The following is a 27,694-nucleotide window of genomic DNA, read 5'->3' as shown; positions in this document are numbered from 1 at the left end:
ATTCCTCCCCCTTCTTTTTGTTTTTGCTTTTGGTAAAAAAAAAAAAAATGCTCTATAAGCAGAGATATTAATATTTAAATAATATATTAGTTGTCTGTTTGAATTGTTCCCTTTTTTTTTTCTTTTTCTGTCTGTAAGAGCTAAAATGCCTGACTATATTTTTCTGTTCTTTTTGTATTTGTGTTTGAAATGGCAATAAAAAGTAATTAAATAAAAAAAAAAAAAGATAGCATTAAATTTGACATGATAAAAATAGACATTGATTAAATGTTGTTAATTCATTTATTGTTATTTTTAAAGGCACTGAAAGCACAGAGAGTTTGTGAGAAATGAATTTATAAAAATGGAAAATAAATAACTTATACAAACCTGCTGATTTTGTAGTATAAAGCTTTAGTGCATTTCTCAACAATTCTGTTGTTTTGTGACATCTTAACAGTAGCAGTGAAATTCTAAGCAAAAAAGCATTTTTATACCAAAAAAAAAAAAAACCACACATATTCTAAGAAGTGAATATCCATTATCCATGTACACAAAAACAGATTTTACACCAATTTAAACTATTTACAGTTTAATATTTGCTTTGGATAATCCAAATTCTTGGGGGCGTAAAGGGTATTATATTTACAACTTTAAAATAAGGGCATGTTTGACTATATTTTACACACTTTTTTAACCAGTTGTATTACCCTGACCAGTTAAATCATACATGCACCTTAAAAAACAAGGCCTTTGCCACTCACACCTTATCACGCTTATTAGGCTGAAAAATATAATACTCATGTGCAGGCAACTGGCTCTTGTCATGCCCATGGCTTGTCCAGAGTCTAGCAGTCTTTAAATAATGCAGCAATACAGTGACAGTGTGGTAAACCTTGCATATGGCCATAGAAATGTTTTTACATCTGCTTCACAGACATCCATTATTTATAACAGAATGGACTCACAAAATTACCAGATCATTGCAACATGCTAATATTTCTAGGCACTGGGCAGGCTAAGGTAATGACAAGACAGTCTCTTGCAACTAAGGTCTATGGTTATTTTTATAAACCTGATGAGTAAGATGTGGGGATAAAGACATGGCTTATTTATAAATACAGTTGAGTATATGCAAATAACTGTATTTGGATCATTTTTAAATGGGGGCATTAAGATTGTGGAAAATATGTTGAGGTTTTTGGTCAAATATATTGCTAAAAGAATAAAAAATACTGTAAAAAACACAGTGGTGGAAACACACAAATCTAATAACCAAAAAAAAAAATATTTTTTACAGCTTTTATAGAATATGTTTTAGCAACTTATAGAATATAATATATCTTTTTAGTGTCTCATAAAGGAAGGTCAAGTCAGGTTTTTAAATATGCACTAATCTCTAGTTAATATATAGCTCTTACATTTATTTCTAAATCGAATAATGTATGAGTGTAAGTTATGCTCAAAATATACAATCTTATATACATAAATACAAAATTCATAGGCATAAACAGATATGTAAATATATATGCAGATATGCACAACAACACTGGAATTTATTTACTAAAGCTGGAGAGTGTAAAATCAGACTACATTTTGCATGGAAACCAATCAGCTGCTAACATCAGCTTGTTCAATTTAGCTTTGGCAATAAAACCTGGAAGCTGATTGGTTTCTATGCAGAAGTGAGCCTGATTTTGCACTCTCCAGTTTTAGTAAATAAACCCATGTATGTACAGAAGAAACTCAAAACACAAACATGCCACAATTTAACATTGATGTTATAGCAAAACTTGTAATTTTGGTAGACTTTAACCCTTCAATGGTTACATTGACAGTAGCTAATTCTAACGTATTTTACTGGTAAAGTCAATATTCTGAGAGATTTGTGGTTTATTTTACAAAATATAAATTAAGTGGTAAAATAATTCAGAGCTGTATTATATACAGTTTCTTTACAACATCCAATATTCATCTTAAAACACAAGCACATCTCCATATATGTACATATCCCTGAGTTCCAAATGGTTTTATGAGTATGTTTTGTTTAGTGTCTGATTAAGACAATTCACTAAGGCACTTCATATTGTCATGACGGAGTTCAAAAGGAAGTATTCTATAAAGTCTTAATATTGAGTGAAGTTTATGTTTGCTGCTCTAAAACTTCTAAGTAGTCAGGTTCTGCATGGAGATTAGCTTTAAGTTCAAAATATTCATTTTTGGTTTGTTCAACTAAAACCTTCCTTGGTCTGGTATACATAATTGTTTCCATTAATTTTACTTCCTCCCGGGTCCTTGGATAATGTACCTCAATATCTGGTTGCAAATGTGCCATGCTTTTTCTTAAATATTCTGCAATTCCAAGTTGTTGGATTTCTCTTTCTTTTTCAATCAAGTTTCTATAAAGGTAACTTGCATCTTGGAAGGATAAAAATTCTGCTGTTGGATCACTTGCTCCTAATTTTACATTTGAATCTCCTTGCTGTGAATTATTTTCTAAAAGTCCTCTGCAAATTCTCTTTGGATCATTAAGTTCCATATCTTCCTCCTTTTCTAAATGTTTTGGTGTGAATGGAGGTGTTTGATACACCTGAACAACTGGATTTGCTATTCTTTGTTCAGAAATAGTTGATGCTGGTCTTTCTGTGGTGTGGTGAGTTGTTTTATGGCCATACATACTGTACTGAATGTGAACAGGGCTGGCTTCTCTTATTTGTCCATTTTCCTGTTTCTTCTTGTAGCGTTGCCTCCTATGCAACACAAGAACGATTATTCCAGCAGAGCAAAGTACAACTGTTATTAAAAGAATTAGAAGACCAAGGATTAACACGGAAAGGGGTATGTAATCAGATAGCGATTTTAATATAGTATCAACTTGATTTGTAGCTGTGAAAGGTGGAGTAAGGTTGTTGAAACTTTGAGTAGGGAACATTGGATTATTTAATAATTCGGGACACAAATCGTCTTTGTCAAGAGATTTCAATTCAATTTTTGCCAACTCTCTAGGAGAATGGCATAAAATCTCACTGACAACAAGTAGTTTATGGTTTTGGATCCATTTTTTTAATCCCAGTAAACTGCATGTACAATTCCATGGATTGTCTTGAATTTCAATTTGGGTCAGCAAATTCAGATCATCTAAAACTTTATTCACAGGGATGCTTACAAACTGGTTAGATTTAAGATTAAGCTTTGTCAATGGAACCCCTAAAAATACATTTTCTGGTAATGTTTTTAGAAAATTATTATTTAGGTAGAGGGCTTTCAATTTTGGCATTATGGAAAAAGTTCCAGCTATAATTTCCTTAATAGCATTGTATTCCAAATATAAGTACTCAATTGCCATCAGACCCATAAATATCCCAGGATTTAAACTTCTCAGGTGGTTTCCATTCAAGTACATCTTCTGTAATTTAGTCAAATTCTGAAAAGACAGTTCTTCAACTATTTCAATTTGATTGTTGCCTAAATGAAGCATTTCTAATGTTCCATATTCAGTAAAATCATTTTTATAAATTCTGTGAATAATATTTCCTGCCAAAATTAGCTTTCTTGGATTTACAGGAGGTGGTTCAAGGTCAGACATACTTTCAATATTGCGTTCTTGACAATGAATCAAAGTACCATAGAAACCAGTGTTAGAACAATGGCATGGAATAGGACAGTAAATTCCAGGAGGTATAGTAGAAGCCTTTGGGAATACATAGGTCTCTTTAGTTGGAATCTTTGGAAGGAAAGTTAACTTTGTTGGTATCTGACCATCACTAATGGAAGATGTACCTAACAGTGATAAAGGTACTGAGGGTTCCTCTAGGTCACTACTAGGAGTTGTAATGCAGAACATCTCTTTCTTCAATTTTCGTAGAGTAGTACCCTTAAGGTCTAGAGGATTATAGCATATAACATCACCTATTGAAGACTGCTGAGGCATATTTTCCAACCAGATTTTTAGTTGTAATAATTCACAGTTGCAAACCCATTTATTGTCCTCCAACTGAAGTTCTATTATCCTGCCAATGTGCTCTAAAAATCCAACATAAGAAAGAGTTTGTAGCTGATTTCCTCTTAAGTCCAAATGAGTCAAAGGTACAAAGCGAAAAATATTTGCTGGCAAAAAGTTAATGGCATTATCATTTAGGATAAGAACTTTCAGTCTGTTAAGCTTGCTGAATGTATTTGCTTCAATGGTAGTAATAAAGTTATTATCTGCTTGGAGAAATTCCAGATTCTCAAGTCCAAGAAAAGTATTTTCTCTGAGTGTCTCCAGTGAGTTGTGATTAATATGAAGTTTCTTCAGCATGCGTAGATCATTAAATGCTCCTGGTTCAATCTCCACAATGTTATTAAATCCAAGGTGTAAAGAAATTAAATTGTTGAATTCCAAAAACTCATTTAAATGTAATTTATACAAATCATTGTTTAATAGGTTAAGCTCTAGGTATTGGGAATGTGGTACTTTGATTTCTGATAATTGTGTGATGCCTTTTTCTTCACAATTCACAAATAAGGAACCATCTTTTTCATCACACAAACACAAATTTTCACATGATTTCATCACTATAGTATCAAATGTAGTACATGTTGCTGAGGTACTCAGAAGTAGATAAACCAGGACTGTTGAGATCATGATGTTTATGATAAGTATTCCTGAAGAGAAAAAAAAATAGTTTAATAGCAAGAAATTGCAAAAATATTCCTAAAAGTGCAAAAACAACTGCAACTGTTCAACTAAGGAAAATGCAATATACAGTAGATATGAATTAAAAAATAACATAGCAAAACTGTAAATTAAACACATTCAATTAAAATTGGTATTATAACATATTTTAAAAGAAAGATTTGGTATGTTCACCAGATTTCACGCAAAAAGTTTGCATAAACAATAAATGGCTTATACCGGTGCCAGTTGTTAACTTTAATTTTCTTAACCTTTTTTTTCCCCAGACAAACACGTGCAAGTTGTTTTTGTGGAAAACTGTACAAATTTGTAGCATCCCAACAACCAAGAATGGATTTCCCAAATACTTAGGAATTTATTAAAACCTTTTAAAATTATGTTCAGTGCAAATAACACATATATGCACACTATCTACTGTATATACTTAATTTTCTGTTTTAAAGATTTTGATGGGCTGTATATACAGCACATTGTTTATCCACAAAATCACTTCAGCAATCACTATCACTGCAGGCTTTGGGAGCCCAGTAAAGAAATGTTTAAGTTGAAATCATGATTGAGCAGAGTAATCATTAAGGACCATTTATCAAAGAATTTTAAAGTAAGCTTTGTATCTGGCAGGTTTTTTGAGTGGATTTGAACTTTTGCTTGTTTAAGAGGAAGTAAACGTCCTCTGCTAACATTTACCTATAGGTAAGCCTATAATAAGACTTACCTATAGGTAGTGTAAATATCTCCTAAATGTGTACAGTTTAAGAGATATTTACATTACATGAAGCCAGTGACATCACTGGCGCATGTGCTCTGAAGGAATGGCCACAGGTGCCATTCCTTCCAAGCCCTGTGCCATGAACGTCGGCTCCCGCGTGCATGCGTGGGCATGACGTCATAGTGGCTCTGGCCACTCACAGAGCCGGAGCCCGCAAACCTGTAAGCAAGACAGGTGAAAATGAAAGTGGCTGCAGTGCTGACATTGCGCTGCTGGAACAGCTTCATTTAAGGGTACGTTTCATATTATGAATTTACCTTGCATGAAGAAAAAAAAAAGGCCAGCGGTATACAACCGCTTTAACTGGTCTTGAACTATGCAGCACAGAATTTGCACCTGGAAAGGAATATTCATCTTAAAATCAGCCGTCACTACGCACAGCATGTGACTTCCAGGAAGCTGAGCGAGTGGGTGGAACATGCTGTGCATGCTGTCCACCTACAGCTCGGTTGCCTATGCTTTATACCGGCAAGTGCAGCCCCTATGGGACTAGGCATTATCCTGCATGAACTGCATTTTTTGTCTGTTTGTTTTTATACATTTTTTTAAATAACCTTTTAATAAACGGAAGTTTTGGTTATACTGCACTGTGGAAGCCAATTTCTCTTTTTTATGAGGATTATGAAAACTACGTCTATCACAACCCGGATATCCCAAGGTTGCTCAAGGAACTGCAAAGGCTGACACCAGTGGTTACCTGCCAACCTAAGGAGCTACATGAACATTACCCCTGTAGGGGTAGTAGGATCTGGTGAGTGGGGACCCTTGAGGGGGAGCACGCAAGTCACCTGTCAAGATTCTGTGATCACTAAAGTCACCTGCTACAATTCCTCTAAACACGAACAGTCACCTTCATTGCGATGAATGCACCTATGTGTATTTTGTACACGGTGCGATAAACTGCATCTTGGTGTAATTTTTAATTTTGGTGCAATTTTTGCATTTTTTCTGTTTTTTGGTGCGATTTTTTTTTTTTGTTTGTTTTTCTTTTGCATCTTGGGTTTATATACACCTTGATTTTATAATTGGGACACTATATGTATACACTTATATGTTTTTGTATATGGTGTGATAATTACATTTTGGTGTGATTTTGGTGTGATTTTTTTTTATAATTTTTTGTTTTTTGGTGCGATTCTTTGCTATTTTATTTGGATTTGGTTCACTCACATCCTGTATTTTGGGCTTGGAAACTATACGCACTGTTACAAGCAGAGGATCACTATACTATAATGATATTCATGTCTGGATGTTTTATACACTAATTTGTAAGCCATTACATTTTTGGTGATAACTTCTCCTGTGTAGGATTGGTGTCCACACCTAGACGGTTTTAGTACTCACCTACTGGGGTAGGTGAGGTGTGATAGATATTACACTATCACCTTTATGGAAACTGTTTTGTTATAATTTATTCCACAATAACACTGTGTCTTTTAATACTTAGCCACTATAGAGTGATTTGGTAGAGCACTATTTGACACATAGGTAGCGCCACTCGCCCCTTCACATCTTCTTTCTTTTTATATTTTAGAGCCCTCTTACGGGGTTTTTTTTGCGGAGGCTGCAACCTTCACACACGTCCTAAGCGCAGACCTTCCTAATGAATTTATTATCTTAAAATCTGTGATTTGTCCATGGTAGATAAAGAAACAGGTTTATTTATTGTCCACTGCTCCAGCAGCACATATATGCATTCCCTTTACTCTTTTACATTTCTGATCAGCAGTTGGGTGCAAAGAAATCATCCAGTACTTTTGGATATGGATGGTAATGAGAGTTACTCCTTATTCCTGAGCCCTGTGTAAGATGCAAATAGAGTGACTCAGAGATTACAGTACATACAGATTCCTTTTTTTTCTCCTAATAGATGAATGGACAGTGTGGAGCAAGAGGAATGGTGGGTGATGCTAGGGAGGGCCACCTCAACTACATGAATTCTGACTACATTGAAACCAGGGCTGACACATTTACTCTTAGAAATGAGTAGGGATGAGTTTGGGGTTGAATATGAGTTTGAAGTAAATACAAGTTGTTCACAGTTCAGGAAAACAGCAAACAAATGTGCCAATTTTTCACTTCATGGCTTTTGAATTGAGTTCAGTTTTTAAAAGCCAACAACTGGGGTTTCTTATGTGCCATTCCATTTCCTATAAGAGTCAGATTTTTTTCTTTCAGGGGCCTATTGTTAGTGTGTGTTGGGGAGTTGAAGTAGCAAGAGAAAGCTGGCAGCATTTTTTTTCTTTCATTGACAGTTGCTTCTATACAGTCCTATAGTGTGAACTGGTCACATCCATACTTGAAAGCTGATCTCTATGTTTAATGTAATTTTTTATATGATTTTTTTCATTTTTTTGGGGAGGGAGAGCTGGCCAAAATGAACCATTTACTGCACTAACAGGTGTGCTTGCTGGGTGTGCTGTATTAACTGTATGTAGCCTCAGCTCTGTGTTCTGGTAGTGAGGCTGGGACTTCCCGCCTCACTCCCGAAACAAAAAAGAGTCAGACTGAGTGCCGCTTCACCATTCAGGGGAAACTTTTTTATTCTATGAATGAATACAAAGCTGTCAAGACTATACTCACCGAGGCCGAGATGCCGAGAGCGGCTCGCCCTTACGACTACGCGCACCCGACCCCTGGAGGTGATACAGGGAGTTGGAGGCACGCGGAGGCACGGGCTTCCGGTGGTGACTGAATTCCTGAAGGAAGTCCGTGTAGCCGTTGGTCACTGGAGAAGCTGCAGACAAATGGTTAGCTGAAACTGGGGTACCAAGGCGGGCAAGTCCGTATTCAGGCAGAGATCAGGAGCGGGGTATCGGGCAAGAGCAAGTCCGTGTAACAGGCTGAGATCAGGGGTATCAGGCAGGCAGAGGGTAATCCGTTAAACAAGCAGGGGTCAGAGGTATCAGGTAGGCAGAGAGTAATCCGTTTTACAAGCAGAGGTCAGGGGTATCCGGCAGGCAGAGAGAATAGTCCGTTTTACTAGCAGAGGTCAGGGGTATCAGGCAGGCAGAGAGAATAGTCCGTTTTACTAGCAGAGGTCAGGGGTATCAGGCAGGCAGAGAGGGTAATCCGTATAAACAAGCAGAGTAGCACAGGGAACACAATAGGCAGCAGGGAAAATCAGGCACAGGGGACAGGGCACAGCTGACGACTAACCAGCAACCCGACTGGGCGCTGGAGCCGTCAGAAGTAGCCCACGGCCACGGCGCGCACACGGGGACCGCCGTGCACCCGCGCGCGCCGCACCATTGGGCCGCGAACGAGTGTGCGGCGCAGCGTGAGTCCTCCGCGCATGCGCCGTGGAGCCCGGCGGACGGAGGCGGCTTGTGCCTCCTGACAAAAGCTTTCTCTGATTGGCTGGAACAGAGATCATGAGGTCATTTGCCTGCCTCTCCACCTCAGACAATCAGATGAAGCTTTGTATTTATTGATAAAATACAAAGCTTCCCATGAATGTCTGAGTGCTGAGAGCTCAACCTGACTCTACTTTTTTCAGGTGTTAGATGGGAAGCCCCTTTCTCACTCCTGTATATAGTACTGTATGTATCTGAGCTCAGCAAGTACACCTGCTTGTGCAACATTTGGATAAGCTTGACCCAAATTAACTATTTAAAGGGACATTAAATGTAGAGATCAGCTTTAATAAGTCTTCACTGGATCCCACCAGTCTGAATAATTTAAGACCTATCTCCTTGCTCCTTCTTACCTCCAAACTTTTAGAACCCCTGGTTTGCAACAGTTCAAGCTAATCATTCACTGATTACATTTCAACCTTTTACAGTCTGGCTTTCACCAACAACATTCCACAGGCAGCCCCTTGTAAAACTAACAACTTACTAACTGCTAAATCCAATGGCCACTACTCCATGCTTATACTATTAGACCTTTGTGCTGTCTTTGATACAGTTTGCTCCTCCTCAATAAACTTCACTCCCTTGGCCACCAAGACTGCTCTTTCCTGGTTCTTCTTTTACCTATCTAAGGCCACGTACACTTTTCGACCGACTTGTCCGACAGACTTTCCAGCGGACTTTCGACAGACTTTTGATGGCCTTCTGACGGACTTTTTAATGAATGGACTTGCCTACACACGATCACACCAAAGTCCGATGGATTCGTACGTGATGACGTACACCGGACTAAAATAAGGAAGTTGATAGCCAGTAGCCAATAGCTGCCCTAGCGTCGGTTTTTGTCCTTCGGACTAGCATACAGACTAGCGGATTTCTGGGTCCGGCGGAGTTACGACGTAAAGATTTGAAGCATGTTTCAAATCTAAAGTCCATCAGATTTGCGACTGGAAAAGTCAGCTGAAGGTCCGGTGAAGCCCACACACAATCGGTTTGTTCGCCGGATTTGGTCAGTCGGCGTCCGTCGGACAAGTCTGGTCGAAAAGTCCGATGTACGCTGCATAAGAAGTTTTTTAGTGTCACCTACAACTTCATCTACTCTCTCATTTTCAACTCACTGTATCGGTCTCACAGAACAGTGTGCTGGAACCCCCTCTTTTTTCTATCTACACCTCCTCCCTTATTTAATTGTCTCCCATGGCCTCCAATACCATCTCTACGCTGACAGCACCCAAATCTATCCATTTGCTTCTCAGCTCACCCCTTCAGTCCCCTTGAACAGCAACAGTTTACTAAATTGAATATTAATACGGATGTCACATCTGACTTCTGCTTTCAGCCCCATATTCAATCACTGTCCAGATCTTGCCACCTCTGTGACATTTATCCTTTTTAACCAATGACACCACTAAGATACTACTTTACTCCTTTTTTATATCTCATCTTTACTATTGCAACTTCCTCTTTGTTATACTACCTTTAAAGAGACTATCAGTTTTCATGAATTCTGCCACCTAATTTATCCACCTTTAGCACCATCTAGTTGTACCAGGTATTAATGTAGATTTGTTAGTGTAGGTAAAATTCTTTAGCTCAGGGCTAAGCCTAAGCTGTGAATCTGGGTCAGGGTTCAGTAAGTTAGGGCTAGATGACTCATCCTAGCAGCCTCTGGTGCTTCCCCCTGTTTTCTGGGACATTGGAGAATGTCCTGGGCATAGTGGGTGGAGGTTAGGAGGAGCTGTTTGGAACATTTATGAGGGCCTCAGCCAATCCCCAGTAAAGGGCCGGCAGGGGGCAGGCCACCTCATAATAGGCATGAGTCATGCCAGCAGGGCAGTCAGGTGGAAGATGGAGATAGAGTGCTGAGGAGGCTGTCGGTGGCCCTCAAGGGTACCCCCTAGTCTAGGGGTGTGACCTTTGGCCGGGGCTCAGGTGCTGGAAGGATCCTGCCATAACACATAGAGAAATCCCTTCCTGGAGGCACGGAGCAAGGAGAGAGGATAGCAGGAGCAGGTCAGCACTACAGGGAGATCTCCTTAAAGTTAGCCGGGGGGGGCTGGTGAGTGCCAGTTTGGAGAACTGAGGTGGAGAAGTTAGCCTGGAGGGCTGGTGAAGGGGCAGCTGCAGCCAGGGTTGGGTTGGCAGTGTAATCTCTCATGACCAGGGCCCTAACCTTGGATTGTATTGCAAATGTGCTGTCTCCTTTTATTTTGTAAATCATTGCTCACGCTGTTATAATATAACAAGTAAATTATAAAATAATAATAATAATCTACAAATGAAAAAAAATCACTACTTAGAAGAGGTGCTGCAGAAGAACTGAATTTTCAAATAGGAGAATCTTATCTTATGCCTAATATGCCCTTGAACCACAGATCCCTGGAAGGAGGAGAAGCAGTGGGTGTTGCTGCCAAATCTTCAAAATACTTTGTAATTTTTCCAACCACAGCGGACAGGCTCAGCTGCAGACAACAGTTGAATGCAGTGACTAAACAATATGATTGCAGACTACTTGAGGATCTAGGGTTTCCACACACAGCCTTTAAGGTGTAGACCCCATGGACTATAGGGTGCCCAGGACCACTTGCTAGAGCTTGCAAAATATGCACTGGAGCTTCTGGCTTGCTCTGTGCCCAATTTAATTTCTGAGAGGGCTTTCATTGCAGCATGGTTTTCACAGGTTTTGTGACAGAGTGATGGTGTCCCTGTTCCCTGACACTTTGGACCAGCTTACTTTTTTGAAAATGAACCAGTCCTGGGTCAGCAATGATTACAAAATGTCTGCAGCTGATGGTACCAACCAAATTTTTTCTTATCATCCAGCTCACCAAAATATTGTGCCCTACACCGATGCCATATCCTACCTCTACCAAACGTCCATTTTTTTTTAAAAAAGAGTTTTATTGTGCACATAAGGATTAATCATACAATACATCAGATAACGGTTACAACAGCATTCATATCACCATAAACACAGCATTAGTATTGCAAATATCTCTGTAACCTAAATGTGCCATTCAGGTCACCTAACCTACACTATATTTCAGTATATATGTACTTTTTTTTTTTCAAAAACCAGTCAAAGAATTCAAACAGGCATAGAAAAAGAAAATCCCCCCCCCCCCGCTGGGATGTCAACACTCTGTTCACTAGGAGACAAGAAGGCCTAGCCTGTCAGTAAAAGGAGGAGGCCACCCCTCATCTCTCTGCCACGAGTTGTTAATAGCAATAGGTCTTACTTATCTAATGATCTAGGACCCCTCCTCATCCAATGTGTTCTCAGAGTCCACCCACCGGAACCAGACCTTTCTAAACTTCTTAGTAGCCCCCTAGCTTCATAAGTCATTTTATACATCATCACATCCACATTTACTATTTTTATCCACATCCCCAATGTCAGTTGCTCATCTTGTATCCAGTGTCTAGCAATGAGTTTTCTCACTCCAAAGTATAGGATCCTAAGGAATAGTTTAGTGTGCACATTCATCTCTTCTTGATTAAAAACCCCAAGTAAACAACGTAGGGGAGAGCAAATGTTTGGTAAAGCAAACTTGTCTGATATAAATTCAGTCACCTGCGACCATAATGGTCTCACCTTCATGCACTCCCACACCATATGTAAGAAAGTGCCTTCCTCCTTCCCACATTTATGGCAGACTCCCTCCTATGCATTCGATAAAGTCTAGCTGGTGTATAATACTGCTGGTGCAGATAGCGATACTGGATCATTTTTTCCATAGAGGAGATAACAGACACCAAGTATGTGTCCAATGCCTCCTGCCACAGTTCTTCCGACAACTCCGGGACAATCATCTCCCATTGTGCCCTGACCTTGTAAGTTAAGGTCATTACTCCCGGGCCCACTGCCCCATAATATCTAGAGATCCGCTTGGACGTATCCGGGTCAATCAAAATCTTTTCTAAATCTGTATTCTGTACCCGTATCTCTGGCCCCCCAAACTGGGCATTCGCTGCATGCCGCAGTTGGACATATCAGAAGAACCAAGTCTTGGGCACGCCAAACTGTTCCCTCAACTGGGCAAAAGTGCACAGACGGTCATCCTTACAGATGTGATGTAAATATTTAATGCCATATTTTGCCCAGGTCCTTTGCCCATCAGACAGTTTTAAAAACACAGATGAAACACTTTCCCAGGCAGTGCCATACCTGAACCCACCTTTCTCCCCGAGACCTCTTTCCTGTAGAGCATATTCTGGGGGGTTTCTTGTGAGGTGGAAATTGCTGCCTCCAACAAGGTATTGGAATTAGGCATCTGTGGAGAAAGCCGCCAGTGCAGAAAAGATAGCTGTGGCCATCCCTCCCACTGTAATTGGTAGTTTCAATATTGCTAAAGACACCCTGGGAGCTATAGAGTCAGCCAGACTGTCTCCAACTTTATCCACTTTTAGGCGATCCCTGAAAACTTTCCTCTTCAGAGAAGCCTATCCTGCCTCCATCTAACAACTGCACTATTTTCTCCATTAGCTCATCCCCCACAGCTATTACCCTTTTGTATCACTTGACCCTCCCTCCTAGATTGTAAGCTCTAATGAGCAGGGCCCTCTGATTCCTCCTGTATTGAATTGTATTGTACTTGTACTGTCTGCCCTAATGTTGTAAAGCGATGCGTAAACTGTCGGCGCTATATAAATCCTGTATAATAATAATAATAATAATAATAGAGCCCCACAAAAAACCTACAATAATGGAGTCAATGTGCCTGAAGACCCGTAGTGTCACAAAAACTGGGAATTTCGAGAGGATATAGAGAAACTTAGGGAGGAAGATCATCTTAAACAGATTTATCCGTCCCATCAAGGTGATCGGTAAAATCTGCCATCTCTGAACCCTCTCTCGAAAATTTCCCACAATCAGTGACAAATTGGTCTCCAGGAACTTAGAAATGGGAAGCTGAATTTCAATTCCCAAATACCTGGAGGAGGTGGATAATGGAAAGGGGCAATCCGGTGGGACTCCAACCACGTCATCAATGGGGAAAAGGGAGGACTTTTTCCAATTTATACAGAATCCGGAGTAGTCTCTGAATTCCTGAATCAATCGGAAAGCTTCCAAGAGTGAGGGCCCTGGATCCTGCAGATATAACAACATGTCATCTGCATAGAGTGACACCCGCTCTTCAAATTCCCCCAGCCTCAAACCAGTCAATTTTGGAGTGGTTTGGACTGCTTAGTTGGACTGGTAAGGGCTCTGTGGCCAGGGCAAACAGGAGGGGTGAAAGCGGGCACCCCTGCCTGGTGCGCTGAAATATAGGGAAGGGGTCTAATACAATACCATTAACCCTTAGTCTGATCAGTGGATCCGTGTACAAAAGCCGTACCCAGGAAATGAAAACAGGGCCAAATCCATAGGATTCCAATAAGTGAAACAAATATGACCACTCTACTTAGTCAAAGGCCTTTTTTGTATCCAGGGAGGCCACTATTCTAGTCCCGGAGTTGTCGTGAGCAGTCTGGAGATTCACAAAGAGCCTCCTGATGATACCAGACCTCTGGTATGGATTTTAAGGGGAACCCTGCACCAAAATTTTTAAAATAATGGTGTAGGGGTCCCCCAAAATCCATGCCAGACCCTTATCCGAGCATGCAACCTGGCAGGCCGCAGGAGAAGAGGGGGGATGAGAGAGTGCCCCCCCTCCTGAACCATATCAGGCCATATGCCCTCAACAAGGGTGACCGGGGCAGTGGCCACCCAGAGACCCCGCCTCCTCTGACATCACTGGTTGGCCCCACCCTCAGGTATATAAGAACTGTCACAGAAAAGAAGCGTCAGTTGGCGGGAGCCTCCCATGGAGGTGGAACAGTATAGTTTTTTTTTTCGGTCCGTCAGGCGGAGTGAATTTACATCGTGAACACCCGATGTTTGAGTCAAACGGTGTTCGACTCGAACATCGGGCTCATCCCTACTAGGCTCTTCAGGCAATTGCCTTTTTTTAGAAAAAACACATCTGTTACTGAGGCAGATTGATATCTGGAGGCCCCTTATAACACCTTCCCATCCGGACTATAGTAAAATGACAGCTTGGTGGGAGCACAGTTGTTCTGGGAGGACATCATAGGACATCTTCCCAGAAGGCGCCTCTTGTGGGGCTGCACAGCAGCACAACCTGTTACCAACTGCGATGACTGATCACTACACCAGCCTGCTGCCAGTATCATGTGATTGCTGTGACCACTCACAGCAGATCACATGTCAATCATAAACAATGGATGGCTTCCTTTCATGCCATCCATTGTATACAATTGTTTTGCTAGCTATGATTGGTCACAGTGATCACATGGTACAGACAGGGCCAATCATAGCCCATCTAATTAGCTTTGATCATTTACAGCTAATCACAACAACAAAAAAATCCTGATCACTTCCCCAGAGTAGTACAGTGTTACTATGACAACACCGTATTGCTCTGATCACAGTGTGTTAGAAAAAAAAACGTAAAAAATAAAAAAATATAAATGCATTAAAAATAAACAAAATATAAAACAAATGAAAAAAAAATATTTTAATAATATATTAATAATATATATATATTTTTTTTTTACATACTGTCACCAGTCAGTGTCCCTGACCACTGCTACACCATTTATATGATAATGCTGTACTGCACTGGTGACAGTATGTAAAAAAAAATGTCATTTTTTTTACTATTTCTTCATTTTCCAAATAATTGTGACAAAAAAATTACAACTTCAAAAAACTCGCTATGCCTCTTACAAAACACCTTGGACTGTCTACTTTCCAAAAAGGGGTCATTTGGGGGGCATTTGTACTTTCCTGGCATTGGGTCTCTAGAAATGAGATAGGGTGTCAGTACATTGGGACTGATCAATTTTCTGAAATACTGTATACACCATAGTTTGTGGACTATAAAATTAATTTAGGTTATTTTCACCAAAGAAATGTAGCAGAATACGTTATGACCTAAATTTATGAAGAAAGGTTATTAATTTGCAAAATTTTATAACCGAAACAAAAACAATTATTATTTTTTCAAAATGTTTGGTCTTTTTTCATTTATTTAGCAAAAAAAAAAAAAAGCTGTGATTAAATACCACCAAAAGAAAGCTCTATTTGTGTGATATATATATATATATATATATATATATATATATATATATACACTACCGTTCAAAAGTTTGGGGTCACATTGAAATGTCCTTATTTTTGAAGGAAAAGCACTGTACTTTTAAATGAAGCTAACTTTAAACTAGTCCTAACTTTAAACAAATATACTCTATACATTGCTAATGTGGTAAATGACTATTCTAACTGCAAATGTCTAGTTTTTGGTGCAATATCTACATAGGTGTATAGAGGCCCATTTCCAGCAACTATCACTCCAGTGTTCTAATGGTACAATGTGTTTGCTCATTGGCTCAGAAGGCTAATTGATGATTAGCAAACCCTTGTGCAATCATGTTCACACATCTAAAAACAGTCTAGCTCCTTCCAGAAGCTACAAAACTGACCTTCCTGTGAGCAGATTGAGTTTCTGGAGCATCACATTTGTGGGGTCAATTAAACGCTCAAAATGGCCAGAAAAAGAGAACTTTCATCTGAAACTCGACAGTCTATTCTTGTTCTTAGAAATGAAGGCTATTCCATGCAAGAAATTGCAAAGAAATTGAAGATTTCCTACAACGGTGTGTACTACTCCCTTCAGAGGACAGCACAAACAGGCTCTAACCAGAGTAGAAAAAGAAGTGGGAGGCCGCGTTGCACAACTAAGCAAGAAGATAAGCACATTAGGTTCTCTAGTTTGAGAAACAGACGCCTCACAGGTCCCCAACTGGCATCTTCATTAAATAGTACCCGCAAAACACCAGTGTCAACATCTACAGTGAAGAGGCGGCTGCGGGATTTTGGGCTTCAGGGCAGAGTGGCAAAGAAAAAGCCATATCTGAGACTGGCCAATAAAAGAAAAAGATTAAGATGGGCAAAAGAACACAGACATTGGACAGAGGAAGACTGGAAAAAAGTGTTGTGGACGGATGCCAAAGGTGTGCAATGCTGTAATTGCTGCAAAAGGAGGATTCTTTGATGAAAGCAAAGTTTGATGTAAAAACAATGTTATTTCAAATACAAATCATTATTTCTAACCTTGTCAATGTCTTGACTCTATTTTCTATTCATTTCACAACGTATGGTGGTGAATAAGTGTGACTTTTCATGGAAAACACAAAATTGTTTGGGTGACCCCAAACTTTTGAACGGTAGTGTATATATATATATATATATATATATATATATATATATATATATATATAATTTATTTATTTTTTTAAGGGGTACAGTGACTGTGCAATTGTCATTTTGTCATTCAAAATGTGACAGCAGTGAAAGTTGAAAATTGGCCTGGGCAAAAAGGGGGTAAAAGTGCCAGGTATTGAAATAGTTAAATGGGATTCCGGATGGATTCTGATGAGCCCCCCTGACAAACCCTCTTATCCACTTGGTCAGGGATGCAGAATGACGCTCATGTGTTTATCAGCCTGAAGACAAGGTGTCTTACCAAGTGGTCCTCCCTAGAAAGGCATCCCCCCAATGTCAAGGGCATTGGGCCAGGAATGTTCAGGAGAGGTGCCACACACTCTCTGCTCAGCCTTTCCAGTAGGACTGCATGTCTGTTATTTTCTGTGATTTTCTCTTTCAATCTTTTTATTGAGATAACAAAGGATTTACAAAAAGGTTTAACATTATACGTATTTCTTTTGTCATTGTATAAGTATCACTCATGTTATATATTTGCAATTATCTAAATTATCTAAATCGAACTATATAGCATAAGGAATATACAGTTTGTATATGTTAATTAGGTCTTTCAACCAGTACGGTCTTATGCAATCCTTCTCTATGGTTGCCTCAACCGGACCCATTAAATATTGTCATACAAATATTCCTTTCGATCCTGTGTCCATTCAAATGTTTCTAAAGGATTGCTGAGGTTTGTGTATGCATTAAAGTAATCATTCAAATCTATAATAACTTTAATAATAACTTTTATAGGTTAAACAAATAAACTAAAATGAAAATGAAATTAAAAAAATGACAATAAAATATAAATCAGTCAGCACATGTTACGAATCCTTGTAATACTGCAATAGAATCTTCTTGTTATTCCGCTTTGCCTTTGGAGTACCATTTATGCCATGGTGCCCACAAATTAGACACCATGTCATATTTCCCCATTGCTGAAGAGTGTAAGACTTCATATGTACCATGTGTATGAACAGTTGCTATTACCTCCGATATTGTTGGAATCTCTGTGTCTTTCCAGTGTCTGAGAATTGTCAGTCTGGTAGCTAGTATAATGTGGGATATTATAGTTCTGTGAGGGGGTGGTATGGACTCTAGTGATAGTATGGACATTCCTGGTGTAAGTGTGTAGCTCATCTGTAAAATATTGCTTATGATGTTTCCGGCTTGGGACCACAATTTTATAAGCTTGGGGCGACTCCATAACATATGTATCAACGTACCAGTTCCCCCACACAACCTCCAGCAAGTCGGTGAGGCGTTTTGGAAGATCTTGGATATGCGAATTGGGGTTAAGTACCATCTAAGGAGAATTTTTTGTTGCATTTCCCACAGATTTGTGCTTTTGGTAGAAAGGTAGGTAAGTTTAAATGATTTCCCCCATTGTTCTATTGGGTATTCCACTCCCAGTTCTCTTTCCCATGCTGTCATAGAATTTGACTTTACACATATGTTCTTCTCTTGGAGTTCTGAGTATATAATTGATATTCCTTTATGTATTCTCGGGGTTTGTAGGTAGTAATTGGTTATTTGTTTGGGTAGAATGGTGAGTATATGAGGATTTTTCTTAAGAAGTTGTGAGATTTGTATGTCTTTGTAGTGTTCTGTTGTTGGGATTTGGAACTCCGACTTTAATGTATGAAATGTTTTAATGGAGGTAGTATCTAATATGTCTTCTAGATAATGGATTCATTTATCTTGCCATGTTGTTAAACTGATGTCTGGAATTAACTGGCTGAGAGCTAAGATGGGAAGTTTTAGGGGTAGTGTCATGCCGCACCAATGTGGGTAGTTTGTAAGGTGGACCCAGGCTCTTATGGAGGCTAGTATAGTGGGGGGGCTAGTTTGCTATCTAAAGATGTGTCAAGGTGTGCTGTCATTAGAAAGTCTCTTAAAGAGCCCTTTGGTATTTGTGTTTGCTCTATTTCTGTCCATAGTGTCTGAGAGTCTGGGACTAGCCAATGTTGAAGTTGTGCCAGTACCGTTGCAAAGTAATAATCCTGTAGGTGAACATGACCCATCCCTCCTGCTTTTCTGTGTTTGATTAATTTGCTGAAAGCACACCTGGCTTTTTTCCCTTGCCATTAATACCTGTTCAGTATAGGTTGTAGGGTATTAAAGTATGAGTTTGGTATTGGAATTGGAAGGGTTCTAAAGAGATATAGTAATTGTGGTAATATTTGCATCTTGAAGACTGCTAGTCTTCCTAGCCAAGATAGTTAATTTCTGGTTAATGCCTTTAGTTTATCTTGCCCAGAAATGGGATGTAATTGGCAGCTAGAAGGTCTTCTGTTTTAGGGGTTAGTATGATACCTAAGTATTTGATCCCATCTGCCTTCCATATGTAAGGGAATTGTTCTAAGTTTGGTTTGTTCTGGGATTCCTAAATTTGGGATATATGATTTGGTCTCGTTCACTTTGTAGTACGACACTCTATTGAATGTTTGTAGTGCCTTGTGAACCATGTTCAATGAGGTGTCAGCTTTCGTGAGCATAAGAATTATGTCATCTGCAAACAGACTAATTATATGTTGTCTTGAACCTATGTGTATACCAGAGATATGTTGGTTTGATTGTAAATGGGAAGCCAGTGGTTCCATTAAAAGGTTGAATATCAAAGGGGATAAAGGACACCCCTGCCTAGTCCCGTTGCTAATTGTGAATGGAGTAGAATGTGCACCTGAGATGTATACTTGAGCTGAGGGCTGGGAGTAGAGAGCCATAATGGCCAAGTATATGGGGCCCTCAAAATCAAATTTCTGCAGAACTTGTGCCAGAAATTGCCAGTGTATTCTGTCAAATGCCTTCTCTGCATCCAACGCAAGGAGCAGAGAAGGCGCTTTGTGTTTATTAGCCATATGTATCACGTTTACCAGGCGTCGGGTAGCATCCGACGTCTGTCTCCCCTTGGTGAATCCTGACTGGTCCACGTCTATTAAGGTAGGTAAGATATCTATCAGTCTAGTAGCTAGTAGTTTTGCATACATTTTGACATCATTATTCAATAAAGATATAGGTCTAAAATTTTGCGGAGAGATTGGAGCTTTACCTGGTTTGGGTAATGCAATAATAGTTGCTTTTAGCATCTCAGGGGGGAGGGATGAAGAGGCAGCAGCAGAACCAAATGTATCTACCAAATGCAGGGTTAGGATTTCTATAAAGGTTTTGTAATATTCCCCAGTAAAGCCATCTGGGCCTGGAGACTTATTGAGTGGCATAGAGTGTATGATTTGCCTTACTTCCATTTCCGTGATTGGGGAATTTAGTATATGAAGTTGATCTTCTGTCAATTTTGGTAGATTAACTGTTTTTAGAAATGTTTCTATAGTGTCAGGTGTTGGTTGAGAAATGGTAGTGTCATCTTTAAGATTATACAAAGAACTATAATAATGGCTGAAGGCATCAGCTATGTCTTGAGGGTGTTGGTGTTTTATTTGCGTCTTTGGATGTATTATATGCTGGATGTGGGTTTTGTATCTGTGTCCTCGTAATTGTTGGGCTAGTAATTTGCCTGCTCTATTGCCACAAGTGTCAAAATCCTCCAGGAGCAGTAATCTGAGTTCTGTGCGTAATTTTGTAATTTGGTCAGTTAGGGTTGTAGATGTGTTGATCATGTTTTGTTTTTCTAGCAAGTCAATTTGGTTAATAATTTTCGCGGTATGCTTCTGTCTCATTCTCCTGACCCTTGCCCCTTGTTGTATCAAAATACCTCTAGCGAAAGCTTTGTGAGCATTCCATAGGAAAAATGAATTTGAGACCGATTCTTGGTTAATTGAGAAAAATTCTTTGAGCTGCTGTTCAACATACATCTTGGTCGGACCATGCTGGAAGAGGCGAGGGTTAGCTTTCCACTTGTATGTGTTTTTATGATTGGACATTCCCTCCACCAACAACTCCACTGGGGCATGATCTGACCAAGCAATACTATGGATTTTGGCAGATTTACATTTGAACAACAGCTGCTTATCGACCAAGAAGAGGTCTATCCTGCTATAAGTTTTATGACAGTGAGAAAAAAAAGAATAATCTCTCTCATTTGCATTTAAGCACCTCCAAACGTCATAAAGTTCATATTTCCGGATTAAAGGTAGTAAGGATGGTGGAGAGCGAGAGATCAAGGGTGAGATTGAAGTCCCCACAAATTACTAATGAGCCTTTTTTAATAAGCCGTATCTTCTTCATTAGGGATGAGCTTCGAGTTCGAGTCGAACTCATGTTCGACTCGAACATTGGCTGTTCGCAAGTTCGCCGAACAGCAAACAATTTGGGGTGTTCGCGGCAAATTCGAATGCCGCGGAACACCCTTTAAAAGTCTATGGGAGAAATCAAAAGTGCTAATTTTAAAGGCTAATATGCAAGTTATTGTCATAAAAAGTGTTTGGGGACCCGGGTCCTGCCCCAGGGGACATGGATCAATGCAAAAAAAAGTTTTAAAAACGTCCGTTTTTTCAGGAGCAGTGATTTTAATAATGCTTAAAGTCAATCAATAAAAGTGTAATATCCCTTTAAATTTCGTACCTGGGGGGTGTCTATAGTATGCCTGTAAAGGGGCGCATGTTTCCCGTGTTTAGAACAATCTGACAGCAAAATGACATTTCGAAGGAAAAAACTCATTTAAAACTACCCGCGGCTATTGCATTGCCGACAATACACATAGAAGTTCATTGATAAAAACGGCATGGGAATTCCCCAAAGGGGAACCCCGAACCAAAATTAAAAAAAAAAAAATGACGTGGGAGTCCCCCTAAATTCCATACCAGGCCCTTCAGGTCTGATATGGATATTAAGGGGAACCCCGGCCAAAATTAAAAAGAAAAAATGACGTGGGGTTCCCCCTAAATTCCATACCAGACCCTTCAGGTCTGGTATGGATTTTAAGGGGAACCCCGCGCCAAAAAAAAAAAAAAAACGGCGTGGGGTCCCCCCAAAAATCCATACCAGACCCTTATCCGAGCACGCAACCTGGCAGGCTGCAGGAAAAGAGGGGGGGACGAGAATGCGGCCCCCCCCCTCCTGAACCGTACCAGGCCACATGCCCTCAACATTGGGAGGGTGCTTTGGGGTAGCCCCCCAAAACACCTTGTCCCCATGTTGATGAGGACAAGGGCCTCATCCCCACAACCCTGGCCGGTGGTTGTGGGGGTCTGCGGGCGGGGGGCTTATCGGAATTTGGAAGCCCCCTTTAACAAGGTGACCCCCAGATCCCGGCCCCCCCCCTGTGTGAAATGGTAAGGGGATACTTATACCCCTACCATTTCACGAAAAAAGTGTCAAAAATGTTAAAAATGACAAGAGACAGTTTTTGACAATTCCTTTATTTAAATGCTTCTTCTTTCTTCCATCTTCCTTCATCTTCTGGTTCTTCTGGCTCTTCTGGTTCTTCCTCCGGCGTTCTCGTCCAGCATCTCCTCCGCGGCGTCTTCTATCTTCTTCTCCTCGGGCCGCTCCGCACCCATGGCACGGGGGGGAGGCTCCCGCTCTTCTCTTCTTCTTTTCTTCTCTTCTTCTCTTCTTCATTTTCTTCTCCGGGCCGCTCCGCAATCCATGCTGGCATGGAGGGAGGCTCCCGCTGTGTGACGGCGCTCCTCGTCTGACAGTTCTTAAATAACGGGGGGCGGGGCCACCCGGTGACCCCGCCCCCCTCTGACGCACGGGACATGACGGGACTTCCCTGTGGCATTCCCCGTGATGTCACAGGGAAGTCCCGTCAAGTCACCGTGCATCAGAGTGGGGCAGGGTCACCGGGTGGCCCCGCCCCCCCGTTATTTAAGAACCGTCAGACGAGGAGCGCCGTCACACAGCGGGAGCCTCCCTCCATGCCAGCATGGATTGCGGAGCGGCCCGGAGAAGAAAATGAAGAAGAGAAGAAAAGAAGAAGAGAAGAGCGGGAGCCTCCCCCCCATGCCATGGGTGCGGAGCGGCCCGAGGAGAAGAAGATAGAAGACGCCGCGGAGGAGATGCTGGACGAGAACGCCGGAGGAAGAACCAGAAGAGCCAGAAGAACCAGAAGAACCAGAAGATGAAGGAAGATAGAAGAAAGAAGAAGCATTTAAATAGAGGAATTGTCAAAAACTGTCTCTTGTCATTTTTAACATTTTTGACACTTTTTTCGTGAAATGGTAGGGGTACTTATGTACCCCCTTACCATTTCACACAGGGGGGGGGCCGGGATCTGGGGGTCACCTTGTTAAAGGGGGCTTCCAGATTCCGATAAGCCCCCCGCCCGCAGACCCCCAAAACCACCGGCCAGGGTTGTGGGGATGAGGCCCTTGTCCTCATCAACATGGGGACAAGGTGTTTTGGGGGGCTACCCCAAAGCACCCTCCCAATGTTGAGGGCATGTGGCCTGGTACGGTTCAGGAGGGAGGGGGGCCGCACTCTCGTCCCCCCCTCTTTTCCTGCGGCCTGCCAGGTTGCGTGCTCAGATAAGGGTCTGGTATGGATTTTTGGGGGGACCCCACGCCGTTTTTTTTTTTTTTTTTGGCGCGGGGTTCCCCTTAAAATCCATACCAGACCTGAAGGGTCTGGTATGGAATTTAGGGGGAACCCCACGTCATTTTTTTTTTTAAATTTTGGCCGGGGTTCCCCTTAATATCCATACCAGACCTGAAGGGCCTGGTATGGAATTTAGGAGGACTCCCACGTCATTTTTTTTTTTTAATTTTGGTTTGGGGTTCCCCTTTGGGGAATTCCCATGCCGTTTTTATCAATGAACTTCTATGTGTATTGTCGGCAATGCAATAGCCGCGGGTAGTTTTAAATAAGTTTTTTCCTTCAAAATGTCATTTTGCTGTCAGACTGTTCTAAACACAGGAAACATGCGCCCCTTTACAGGCATACTATAGACACCCCCCAGGTACGAAATTTAAAGGGATATTACACTTTTATTGTTTGACTTTAAGCATTAATAAAATCACTGCTCCTGAAAAAACGGCCGTTTTTAAAACTTTTTTTTGCATTGATCCATGTCCCCTGGGGCAGGACCCAGGTCCCCAAACACTTTTTATGACAATAACTTGCATATAAGCCTTTAAAATTAGCACTTTTGTTTATTCATGTTCGTGTCCCATAGACTTTAACGGTGTTCGCGTGTTCGAACGAACTTTTTTCCTGTTCGCATGTTCTGGTGCGAACCGAACAGGGTGGTGTTCGGCTCATCCCTATTCTTCATTAGTTTATGAAAAAATTTGGTTTGCCTGACATTGGGTGCGTATAAGTTTACCATCATGAACTTAGTAGTGTTGATGTCACATACCAATATAATGAAGTGACCTTGAGGGTCTATGATGCTTTTATGCAACTGGAAGGCAACTGTGTCCCTAATTGCTATCATCACTCCCTTTGTCTTTGTTTCCGCGTTGGCGTAGTAAACAAATGGGAATTTTGGGTGAGTGCATTTTGGCGGTGCTGTAGATTGAAAATGTGTCTCTTGGGTACATAGAATGTCGCAGTTCCGTTGTAATGCTTCCTTCCATAAAGACCTGCGTTTAGCCGGGTGATTAAGTCCCTTAGAATTAATGGTTAAGAATTTCACTGCCATATGTAAAGGTGGTAATTGATATGTGGTTTCGTGTACAATTTAGGACACTTACATTTGATGAAGTCCTGTCAAATAGACCATGTGGAGATGTGTCTTCAAGAGTTCTCAGAAGTTCTGGACTTGGTTTGTAAGTTTTTTCCAATTTCTCTGGTATTGAAGTGGTTTTGCCGACTGAAAAGGCAAAAAAAGAAATTGCGCAAGAACATAAAATCAACATAACTGTGGCTAAACCCCAACTAACATGAAAAAAAGGTTGGGTGTGACTGATAGTCACTCATGTTGTAACTCGGGGATAGGAAGTCTTTAGACTTATACGGATCGGAGGTTTTTCCCTCCCCAGCGGGTTAGGTGATGAACATTTTGCCCACTGTAGGGTCAATTGTGAGTGTGGGCATTTTTCCGATCCACAGTGCACCATTCAGGCTCAGATCTTGTAATGGAGTTCCCCTGATGTGGGTGTGTTTGGGGTTCTGGAATTATCCCCCATGTATTCAGCAATGGCATTCCTTTTGTGACAGAGTCTATCATGTATTCTTTATTGTCCCTTGTGACAATCAATTTGGTTAGGAAACCCCATTTGTACCTGAGCTTATGATTTCTGAGGGATTTTGTTATTGTGTTCAGGTTTCTCTGCTTTTGCAAGGTGTACTGGGATAAATCAGCATAGAATTGCAGATTGGAATAAGGTGTTGGCTGTAAGTCTCTCTTTCGTATGATGGAAATGTAGTCTCAGGATGACATCACGAGGCATATTATCCGATAGAAAGGAGGGTTTGGGTAGCCTGTGTATCCTGTCCACTGTGAAATCCATTGCTGACAAATCAGGTAAAATTGTGGAGAGGAGCTGGGACACATAGTTCCTCAGGTCATTCTGCTTGACAGATTCTGGGACCCCCCTTATCATCACATTATTCCTCCTGGATCTATCCTCAATATCCACCATTTTAGCTTTTATGCTTTCTATGTCATCCTCTCTATCATCATTAGCATCAACCAGGTCATTGATTGTGGTGGCAAACTCCCCCATCTTGTGTTTCACATAAGACATTTTGTCTGATACAGACCGGAGTTCAGTGCTAAACTTGTGCATGCAAGAAATCATATCTGCATGAAGTGAGCCCCTCAATGAAACCAGCATCTCCTTTAGCATTGTATCCATGACAGGCATGCTGACCATTAGTGGGGAAAGCATCAATGGAGTCTGGTAATTCCCTGGTATCATCCCCTGAGTCTGTGAGATATCTCACCTCATTGCTGGCATTCGCGGCATCCACCTTGAATCGTGCCTTTTCAGGACTCCCTGGTGATGGTGTGGATGGTGGGGAATGTGATCCCTTAGGAGGGCTGCCTCTTTTTTGTGTTTTTCCCTGTTGTAGGTTACAGGGCTGGGCTGCAGCTGCTGGCGTGGATGAGGAGGCGGCGCCATTTTTCTGGAGCTCGAGGGGATAGAACTCCGTCAGGCGTTTAGGCCTGTTACCTTCCTTCTTCCTCCGCGGCATTGCTATGTTTTGGTGATCAGGATCTGGAACACCTTGTTTAGGGCAGATTCGATGGCCCAGGTGGGTAGATATCAGTCGTTGAATTCCCGCTGGTACCGGAGCTCCGCTACTGCGCTTCCATTTTGGTCTCTGGCTAGCTCCGCCTCATTTTCTGTGATTTTGAACAGCAGGGATGTTTGTGTTTAAAAAAAAGCAGACCAATTTAAATTCAAGCCACCAATAATTGATGTAAATCAGACACCTGTGAGTTGACAACCTATGAACTGGAAAATCAGCAATATTATGTTTGATGAAAGAAAAAAACTTGCATGGAAATCTGGGTCTGGTTGGGCAATTGGTCCAGTTTGTAGGCCCAAAATTCCATTAAGTCATTGGCTATGCAGTTGACAGGTTTCAAAAGAAGTTCATAAAGTAAAGTTTTATATATATATATATATATATATATATATATATATATATATATATGCATACATATATACATATATATATATATATATATATATATATATATATATATATATATATATATATATATATAATTTATTTATTTATTTTTAAGCAAAAAAAATACAGCTGCAGACTTGCAAGTATTACACATGTAAAGTTGTGCATTCATTCCCTTTATCCCACTATATGTCCCACTCCCTACAGATACAGTATCTGGAAAACATATATTCTTTCTGTTGAAAAAAAGTTACACTGAAGCTGGCCCTAAATTGACACTGACAATATAGGTTTAAAACAAAAAAAAAACACCCTGTAAAGCAAGATGCTTCAGTGATCCAATCTTATGAAAAGCAAATTCTTATTCACTTTTAACTCCCAATCATGTGCAGGAAATAAACAGTAATTTCCTTTTCACATTATTGGATTATAAAAGCAAATATTTACGCAAGTGAGAGAAGATTCTCAAGTCCTTTAGTAAATCAGACCAGCTATATATACTTCCCTTTCTGCGACATTGCTGAACCGCTGATCTAATGACCACCACTAGGATTAACTATCCAGCCCACTTAGATAGAGGGAAAATGTTAACTTTGGAACGGGGTAGTTACATTGAAGATATAGTACCATAAATTATATTCTGTAGCAACCGTGCTGAAACAATAGATACATTATATAAACTGCTAAATTTAAAGGCTAAATCCACCTTTAGAACATGTTATATGTGATATCCGTGTTAAGGGAGTAACATGTAACATGTTTCAGCCCCCCCCTTACCCCCGAGCCCCCCCTACCCAGTAACAGCACCTGGGATTTCTTCTCTCTGCAGCCGCTGTCACATTTAAAATCGGTGTGGCTGTGTGGGGCTCCACCTGCACAGCTGTGTCATTCATTCACAAAGATCTATGAATGAATTAACCACAAGTTCAATCTGCCATGACAGCGGATACACTTAGTAGTTCTCAATAGACTGATAGATCAGTGCACTCATAGTCTATTCACTCTTCCTCCAGCTTTCTAACTGAAACTCTGTATGGAGGTACAGGCAGAAAGCTAAAGGGAGAGTGTGCAGGAGCCTGACTATGCACCACTGATCACAGGTGCAATGTTACAGTATGCTGGCACTTGTGGGAAAAAATAATAAATGCACATTTTTT

The 27,694-nt window shown here is 40.7% G+C and overlaps 1 protein-coding gene across 3 annotated transcripts in view; it reads right to left on the bottom strand.

The window, feature by feature from the left end:
* The window catches only part of SLITRK6 (SLIT and NTRK like family member 6), a 223,193-nt gene that overhangs the window by 87,197 nt on the left and 108,302 nt on the right, over positions 1–27,694 (bottom strand). For 2 of the 3 annotated variants that reach the window (XM_073614364.1, XM_073614365.1), the window contains exon 2: positions 275–4,626. The exons of the other annotated variant lie outside the window; for it this stretch is intronic. In XM_073614364.1, the coding sequence (XP_073470465.1) occupies positions 2,123–4,606 (2,484 nt within the window). In that variant the 5' untranslated portion in view covers positions 4,607–4,626 and the 3' untranslated portion in view covers positions 275–2,122. Of the gene's footprint in view, positions 1–274; positions 4,627–27,694 lie in introns of those variants that run through there. 3 annotated transcript variants of the gene reach the window in all.

This window comes from Aquarana catesbeiana, linkage group LG02 (genome assembly GCF_042186555.1).
Source record: "Aquarana catesbeiana isolate 2022-GZ linkage group LG02, ASM4218655v1, whole genome shotgun sequence".
NCBI classification, from domain to species: domain Eukaryota; kingdom Metazoa; phylum Chordata; class Amphibia; order Anura; family Ranidae; genus Aquarana; species Aquarana catesbeiana.
The sequence above is the reverse complement of the archived record's forward strand: the minus strand, read 5'-3'. Positions and strand labels throughout refer to the sequence as shown.